Below are 9182 nucleotides of genomic sequence, written 5' to 3' on the forward strand. Positions count from 1 at the left end.
CGAGACCCGAGCGAGGGACGGAGAGCGGGCAGCCCCAGCCGCGGCCCAATTCGCCGACTCGTGAAGGTCACCCGAGCGGCCCTGGTTTCCCAGGGATGGTTTCACGAAAAGAGATGCAATCCCAATGCCCTCCTAGGTGAAACGTCATCTGAAAATTTTTTAAGGGGGTGAAAAAATGAGCTACCAACGTGTGTGTAGGAGGTTGGAGGAGGGGACCAGGTCGGGGTGAGGGGAAGTGAGGAGGGAGGGGAAATACAGGGGGGCGAACTGCACTCCGAGCCCTTGTCTGGGGCTTTGACAGCACGTTCTGGGCTGTGGGACAGTAAAGAAAGGCAGGGGGTGTTCGGGGTCAGAATTTCGGTTCACCCGATGGAGAACTAGGCGTTAAAACTCTAAGGATCCGTCTAGGTGTGTAATAATGACCTCCAGTGATCCTTGTAAAGGGAACCCTACTGTTATCTGTAGCATTTTGGTTTTTAAACGAAGGCTATATTAGGAGATTAGTTCTGCAATCCACAATTAGGGGTTGGTGTTTTGTTTGCTGTAATCCTCTAAAGTGTGTGGCAATTTGGAAAGAGCTAATTTGAACCTCAGCAACTATATTGTAGAAAATATAAGAGGACAAATAGGGACAAGGTGTTGAATATATTTCCTATATTCTTAAATTGTTTCCCCCAAATCACACTGTTTCTCTCACTATTTCTATTAACCATTATTATTATCCAGATTCCTCTTAGTTGTTCCATTAGCTCTGTGCATGGAAGAACATGAAATTACTCTTCAGAATACAAGGCAGCTTCTGTCCATCCAAAATGAGGATGGCATTATTCACAAAATTAAAAGCCAAATTTAGAAAAATTTCTACTCTCCTCGTTCTTTTAAATTGCATCTGCACAGTCTCATTTTTCTGCTGTTTTCTCTTAGGCTTTAGTCAAAATCATCAATTAATTTGAGAGTTAAATAAAAACACCAATAGCTAGAAGTTTCAGGTCTGGGGATACTCTTGAATTGTCAAAGGATACCTAGAGATGACAAAGTTTCTTGCCCCCCAGATTTTAGGTGTTCCCAATTTGTTAAACTGGCTCCACACACACACACACACACACACACACACACACACACACACACAAAAGCAATTTATTTTCTCTGCAACTTTATCTGTCTCATTCACAACTTAAAGTTCACACATAAATTTGTGTATAAAACACATACACTTGTGTAAATACTTTTTAAATATCCTGTAAATACTTATGTATAAAGGGCAGAACTAGACATTGGATGATTTAAAAAGTACAGAATAAAAAGTAGTGATTTCAAGGCCTATTTTCACCTCCGGTATTAAAAGCTCATCATCAGTTTGTAGTCAGCAAAAAACGTCCTGCCCTGTCTCAAAGTGAAGCCATTAATGGCAGGGAATAAATGTTGATTTGTCGTCACCAGTTGCTTTAATTCCCCACCTCTTCCCATTTCACGTCCGGTCCTCCCTACTGAGTCTCATTTTCCACCCTGACACTTAGAGTGAGGGCCTCACTTAAATTAACTAATAATTATCCTTGCCCAAAGAAGTGTAAACAGACCCTAATTTCAAAATTTGCCAATTGCTGTTCCCAGTACAGACCCCTGAGTATCTCAGTCATGCACATATAAAATTCAAAGCTCACTAGAAACCAGAAAAGGCAAAGCAAAAATAAACCATAGGGATGAGAAAGAGAAGGGGGAAAGATTCCATGTTCCACCAGCTCCCTACTTTCTGCTGTGGAAAAATATCCCAAAAGGTTAAAACTAGAAAACCACTTAAATATTCTCCCCATGCTTAACTACTTTATCTTTTGGGAGTAAGAAAGCAATAATCAGCTACACCCCCGGAATAATCATTGGACAGATTTCTGCATTTCCAAAAAGGAAAGTGAAATGCCAATCTGCTCTTTATCCCTGTGGAATTTGCACAGTTCAGCCTGGCTGTTTTTTTTTTTTTTTTAAATCTACAGTCACCTAGAGAAGAAACTCCCAGATTTAAGAAGTAATCATTTTTCTCCCAGGTGTGAGAAATAAACTTCTACTAGAATCCATAATAAGAATCTCAAAAAAAAAAAAAAAAGTGCTCCCATCTTATTAATATTATAATTTTGGCAATAGAGAAAAGGATTGTCACAGACCTGGAATATTTCACTCCTTAATACTAGCAATGCCCTTGGAGAGGCTTAGACGAACAAAATAGTTGTCTTCTGAGCCAAAATGTATTTGTCCCTCCCTCTTTGTGGCCCAATATGAAGGATTAATGATGAGGGACTTGCTTCCATTAAACTCTCATCCACACAAGGAAATTGTACAAATAAACGGGGGAACACAAACCACCAATACCCAATCATTTTAGTATTGGCTCTCAGGTTAGGCATTTCATACCATTCTTCACTTACTCCTCACGTGCCGAGTATATGAACTAAATATGTTAAACAAATTTTCTTTAATAATTAAAAGATGTTCATGATACCATTTGAAGTCATGGGGTGGAGGTGCACAGGAAAACGGCAGCGGGTATGCGTCAATATAATTTCAATCCGAGCCCCACCATAAGAAATTTAATTCCCCCTTCCCCCTGCATGAACGTCACCTCGTAAACTTTTCTTTCTGGAAGTTTTATCTATAAAACCAGGAAACCCAAAGTGGCTAGCTCTGAATCCAAATAAAGTATTCAATAAGAAAGAGCGTTGGGTGGGGCGTAGAAAACGCGAATTCAGAATCGCTGCGCACCGAGGCTAGAAGCTGATCTGTCCAGGAAAGCCTTCGCCGCCCTTTAGGCTTGGGCTCTTCGGAACGGTCTCCGAGGGGTAGAGGTGGCTGTGAAGCCAGACGGGCAAAGGGGCAGCCCTGCACCGAGTAGCGAAGAAACGAGAGCAACCCGTCCCACCCGCGTGCGCGCCTTCCACACGCTTCACGTAGGTTTCTGAACCACCCGAGGGAGGTGGAGGGGGGTATGGGGGCGACCTGCGGAGGTGCAAACCACAGCCCACTCCATTTCTTCCAACACAGTCCAAACTCTGGGCACCAGGGTTTTCCGCATTCCCTGTCCTCCCCACTGCCCTCGAGCAGTTTGCTCCATCTATGGGACAGAATGGGTTGGAATTATCTCCTTTTCCCGAGTGCCTTCTATCGTGCCACCACTCCAGGACCGGAGCTTTACGCAGAACGTCTCCATAACCCTCCCCACCGCGCGGGGGACATTGTGGCGCGCTCTGCCAGCCCCGTACACCCAGAAGGCACTAATTTAGCCACTGTCCGAGCACAGCGCGAAAAAGGCATTTGGCAGTCACGCCCCAGCAAACCACCATCCTTAACCGGCCTACAACGAATTCAGATCTTGCCTACCACTTCACTCCCTTTCAGAATCGTGACACAAGGTCACTGACCCAAGAGGCAGTCACCGCGGAAGGCCGTTTTAACCTGGCAGCCGGGAGGCTTGGGCACGTTCATCAGGTCCTACACTTGGCTTATTCGCAGGGCGCAGACCCGGCACTTCGAGGCCTGCATCGGTGCCGGGACGCACGCACCGCCGAGGAACCGGAGTTCTACCCGAGAAAGACCCTTGGCGTCTTGCCCAGAGCGCCGCATACCCATACGGTGCGGTCCACGCCCCAGCCTGCGCCCTGGCTGGTGCTTGCCTCGCACAAGTACGTTCTCCCCACGGGCTTCAAACTCATCGCCTTTTCTCCATTACTTAAACATCAGTGAAGAGTCACTTCTTACGTTTTGACCCTAATGTTCCCGTATTGGGGGGTTGGGAGTGGGTAGAGGGGTGATGTCAGGATTAAAATCTTGGAGTTCTACTCTGAGCAAACAAGCCGTAAACCGGCAGATTAATTCCTGTGACCGGTTGGTCTCGCTAACTCGAAAGAAGCAAGTGCCTGGGGCACTGCGAGGAATTTTCTTGTTTCATTTCACTAGGGGTTGCGCAGCCGGGTGCCTGGGAGAAGGCGAGCGCCTGACGTGTGTGCACGTGTGCGCGGAGTGCGGATCTCCCTCGCGTTATTGTGTGTGCCTGCTTTGTGTGCCCACCCGCGTGCGTCGCCACCTCCTTAGGCCGCCCAGCGCCTTGGCTGCGAAGCTCAGGCCCGCGGGCTCCGGAGGGGGAAATCCCATCGCAGAAGGTTTAAATCATTTTTCTCCGCGGGGGATCGGGCCTCGGTCGCACTCGGCTGTGGGTTTGGGCGGGAAAGACCCAAACCCGAGCTGGGGAAGCCGGGTGGAGCCGGGGCTGCGGTCCGAGCGCAGATGGCGCCGCCGCGTGCCTGAAATATACTTCCGAGGCCGCAGCCGGAGCAGCTGTTCCCGGCGATCCTGGCTCGAAAGTTTTCTCCGTTGCTGCTGTGTGAGAGGCGGGGGCAAGCCGACCCGAGAGCCAGACTTTTCAGAGACCGGTTTTGAGACCCTCCGCAGCCCGCAGAGGCTGAGTGCTGGCGGCTTCTCCAAAAGACTGGAGCGCTGGCCCGGGTGTAAAACTGAGGGTACCTTACAGGCCCTTCTCAGGGCCTTCTCCAAGGCCCGGAGGGCCTCAGGGTTTTTTGGGCCCACAGGCTCGGTGGAAATCTTTGAAATACATACTGTGTCCTCTGATGTGTGAGGGCCTACAGCGAGCAGGCCAGGCTGGTCTCCCCGCTTATGCAGGTTGGTGCCCCAGGCTGCGGGCGCTCGGCGCCAACTAAAGCCAGCTCTGTCCGGACGTCGAAAGGAAAACGGGCTGTGAAAAAGCAAAAAGCCACGTCTTTGAAAAAACTTAAGCATTAAAATCGGACCCTTCGGTTGTCTGAGGATCCCAGAATTTTGAGGGAGGGCTGAAAACAATGGTAGCAGTCAGGGAGGGTATGGTGAGAATGATAAATACGGCTGCTCTAAGGCAGGTGGCCTGTGTATGTGTGTATGTTTAATCCTTCCCCAACCCCTTGGCAATATTCTTTTTGTCGCTATGGGTTTTTTTCTGTTCCTGACTTCTTTTCGGCCTAGGGCCGGTGAGCCACGCAGTGGGTCCAGCCCCGTCTTCTCCTAATCGGGAGAAGAAAGTTTAATGATAATTGCGAGGCCCAGCCGGCTAGAGACTCGGCCCTGGGCAAAATGGAGTGGCCCGCGGCCCCTTTCCCGCCTCCACCACCATGCACACACCATTAAATGTGGCTCTGCCTTTGTATTTGTTAGGGCGCTGTATTAAAGACAAAAAGAAAGGCCTATAGGGAACTCCATGCCCTGGCGTGCCTTCTACTACCCCGCTCAAAGCCCAGAGCTCTGTCTGCTCCACTCTCCTGACTGCCAAGTCTCCACATCAGAGCACGCTTTTCCTGAAAGATATTTTTTCATCCTACATCCTGTTCGTCCTGTTCAAAAGAAAGTCTTGGCCACTACGGGAACTCCAACTTGGAGATCCCCTCGGCCCACGACGGGACCGGCCCAGCTGCACGCAGCCTGGCTCCGCAGAGGGCCCGCGAGTGCTTTTGACTTCCGGCTTCTTCCTCCTACCAGACCTTTGCCCCACAAACATATTTCGTTTTCTCTAACCCAAACGCCCATCTTTTTCTTTAAAAAAAAAAAAAAGTGACAAAGGTAATGAGAACTGGTCAACTGACCTCTCTCTATTATGTAAAGTTCTATGTTAGGTCCTCACCCCCTACCCCCATCCCGCGGGAGCCAGGAAACAGCATTCTGGATGCCAGGTTCTCGTGTTCACATCCCTGGACTGGTCTCTCCTTGTCCCAAACCCTCATTTTTTTCTCCCCATTATTTTCTGAGAAGGACGGTGGTAAGAAAACTGCCAGTAGAGTCTCATTATGATCCCACATGTTGGTCCTTTTGAACATAAGACCCTACACAGGCTCCCTACGACCTGTACCCCCCTCCCAGAGAAAAGTACCCGTGGACAGGACAGGGCGTCTGCCATACTCAGTTAGATAACTTCTGCCTTTTCCACCATCGGGGAAATAAAATAAACTACATCGCCAATCGTGAGTTGTCATAAGGCCTGAGAAAACTTCCACTAAACTGTGTGAAGGCCCAAACGAGATTCTGACAACAAATAAGTACGGTGAGGAAATAGGGTCTGGCCAGAGATGGGAAACACACATTAGCCATGCGTTCCTTTCTGGATTGCCCACACAGGGGTCCGCGTGGACAGGCACCCGCATCCAAATACAAGGAAAGGCTTGAGCAGACGAAATAAATCTCCTTTTAATTTTCTTTTCATCGACTAATAAAAATAATTCCCCAGCACGAAACCCAAATACCGTAACCGGCCTCAAGAACACGGAGAATTCATAAAACTCTGTCTCTGCAGGTCACCCGCTAATCGCGTTATTATTAGCCTCAGGAGCATGGAAATTGAACTGTCACTGCCGAAAAAGAAAATGTAAGCGACAGCTGTCTCTCCTTGGGTCGGCCAGCTTTCCAGCCCCCAAGCTCCTGGGCCCCAAGCTGGGTCCCCAAGCTCCTGGGCCTGCGGCCAGCCCCATCCCTTTGCGGGCAGCCCTCCCCTTCCGACTTGCCGGCGCTCTGACCCAAATCTACTCTCCAGCCCTAGCTGGTCAGCAGGAGCACCTCCAGAAAAGTTTTAGAAATCCTGTACGAAAAGTTTCTGAAGCGCTAAACCAAGCCGCTGCGAGCGTTGAGTGTGTGCGCGCTCGCGCGCGCGCGCGCGGGCAAAATTCTTCCGACAACAGCTGTTCCCCCTGTGTTCTGCACAGTTGAAATCTTGGCACTTAATATAAAACGTTGTTTTCCCCCCTTCCTAGGGTTCTGTTAAAGTACTGATGTAGACACCCGCCCGCTGTTTTACGTGTTGTGTATATATAACGTGCCTAGAAGGCGCACAGATCCGAGACACGTTGCTGCACTGATCCCCACAAATACGCAGAGATGTGGGCCCTGAAGAGTGGCCCAGGGCGCAGGGTAAGCGGGCTAAAATCCATTCCTCTTTCCACAAATGCCAACGAAGTAGAAATATAATTATGCTCCCTCGTCACGGGCATTAGGAGAAACACAACTTGAGTCCCAGAAAAGTTGGTGGGGAAAGGGAAAGGGCCGAGGTTGAAGGCTAAATGGGACAAACTGGGCAATTCCCACAGGGTTGTCGGACCGAGAACTCCGTGCCAGTCCTCGGACCTCTCAGAAGTGAGTCCCAGCTCCTCTCCGCTCCCGCCATTGCCTTGCATCGGCGCCCCTCTTAACCCCAGGGGCCTGCAGCCCCCGCAGCTGCGGGCACTGTGAACACTGCACTCTGCTCTCAGAAGGAGAAGGGGATGCGAGCAAGAAGGCCTCCTGGCTTGAGGCTGGCGACGAAACTGCAAGGCTCAGGCCAGTTTCCCCAAATTGGTTCCGGCGAATTTGGGGAAGGCTCAAGGCATTTGCGCAAAGAAAAAGAAACTCGGGTTGGAGCAAGACGTCGTCACCGCCAGGGCCTTCCTCCTCGCCACTCTCCCTGCCCGCTGGCCGCCCGGCGTCCCTTCTCCGCCCGCCTCCAGTGTTCTGGCCCTACGCACTCACCCGGGTGGGGCTCCAGGCCGTGCGCCGCCGCGTCCTCCGTGTCTCCGAGTGGGCCTGCGGGGCTCAGCGCCTCCATGGACAGGTCCAGCCCCTTCTCCTCCCAGTCTCGCAGCTTCCGCTTTTTATTTGAGCCGATCAAGGCTTCAACGGAGAAGGCATGTGCTCGCGAGCTCAGGGCGACTGCAGATCTTCTCCTTTCACTCATCTTAGCCGCCCACACCCCGGCCCCCGCTCGCCCCCGCTACAGAGGGAGCAGCCCGAGCCCTCACGCTCCGAGCGCCCGCCGGGCCGGGCCCGGGAGAGGCGGCGGCGAGGCGGCCGAGACTGAGGCGGCGGCTTTGCGGGTCCTCGGCACCCTCCCCCCTGCGCCCTCCGCCTCCGGCTCGGACCGACGTCCCTGGCTGCCCCAGCCCCTAGGAACGAGCGCCCCGAGCGCTACCCGCTCGCTGCATGAGCGCCCAAGTCCTGCTTCCCACCCACCAGGGCAGGCGCTCACAGGCTGTGCAGACTGGACTTCATCTTTTTTTTATTCTCTCTCCCTCCTCCCTCTCCCTTTCTCTCCTCCCTCTCCCTCTTCCTCCCGTGGTCTTCCCGTCCTTCCTCTGATCCAAACTTCTGGGAAACCTTTTTTTCTAAATTCCTCCCTTCTCGAGGAGCTGGGGGCAGGCGGTGCGCTCCTGTCCGAGGGGCGAGGGAGAGGGAGGGGGGAGGAAGAGAAAGACTGAGGGGAAAAAAAAAGCCCCCGACCAATGGCGAAGAGGGAACAGGAGAAACCCTGAGAGCGCCGGCCAATGAGAGGAGGGGAGAGACTGAGGCTCGGGCCAAGGCTCCGCGCGGATTGTCCCCGGGATGTTCCTGGGCCGACTTTAACTCCTGGCTTCCCAGTCCCCCACGGTTCCTCGTGGGGCGGGGGGGGGGCGGGAAGGGAGGGGAGCTGAAAGTCGAGGTCTGATCTGTGCCGTTACAAACTCCTGCAAGTCCCACATCCATACCTTTTCCTCCCAAATCTGCTAGGTCTCACAGACGCTGCAAGCGCAGAGTCATTTAAATTACGGATCTGGAATTGGGAGGCTCTGACATAAAGGTCAACCTGTCCAAATACGCCAGAAAAAGATTCTGACAATCTCGCGCTTGCCCCCCAGATGCTTTTAGATCTGCTAGTTCCGCCGGGGTTTCGCTACACAAGTTCTTATTTTCCTGTTGAACGATTTCTAAGCGACTCTGGTTAAGGCAAAACGAAAGAAACAACAAGAAAGCCTCGTTACTATCCGAGGTCTTGTAATTGAAAATATAAAAATCGCTTCCTCCTTCCAGCTCTACCTGCTAGAGAAGGAGACTAGGCGCCCTCAAAGCGAGAGGGCTGCGGTGCGACACCCGGCTTACCGCGCGCTCCTCAGGCGGATCCCGACTGGGCCCGCACGCAGCAAATGCGCTCCTGCTGTTCGGCGTGGATGCTAAGCCGGGCTTCGCCTGCTTGGGGCGCTTGCTCTGGAGAACCCGCCGAGGGGGGCTGGGAGAGGGCAGCCAGGAGCTTTGACAGTGGAGAAGGAGCTTTTCCAAAATTCCCTTTAAATCCGATCACCTCGGGAGCCCGGCTCTCCCCGCCCCACTGATCCTCCCTCCACCCTTTAAAAAAAAAAAAATCTTTCAGGACAGTGTGG

The 9182-nt window shown here is 51.9% G+C and overlaps 1 protein-coding gene across 1 annotated transcript in view; it reads right to left on the reverse strand.

Annotated features, from left to right (window-relative positions):
* Positions 1 to 8012, reverse strand: part of TBX15 (T-box transcription factor 15) — a 102761-nt gene extending 94749 nt beyond the window's left edge. The window contains exon 1 of the mRNA XM_007457119.1: positions 7522 to 8012. Coding sequence (XP_007457181.1) covers positions 7522 to 7726 — 205 coding nt within the window. The 5' untranslated portion in view covers positions 7727 to 8012. The remainder of the gene's footprint in view (positions 1 to 7521) is intronic.
* Positions 8013 to 9182: the final 1170 nt, after the last annotated feature.

Source organism: Lipotes vexillifer, unplaced genomic scaffold (assembly GCF_000442215.2).
Source record: "Lipotes vexillifer unplaced genomic scaffold, Lipotes_vexillifer_v1.1 scaffold511, whole genome shotgun sequence".
In the NCBI taxonomy this organism is placed as follows: domain Eukaryota; kingdom Metazoa; phylum Chordata; class Mammalia; order Artiodactyla; family Lipotidae; genus Lipotes; species Lipotes vexillifer.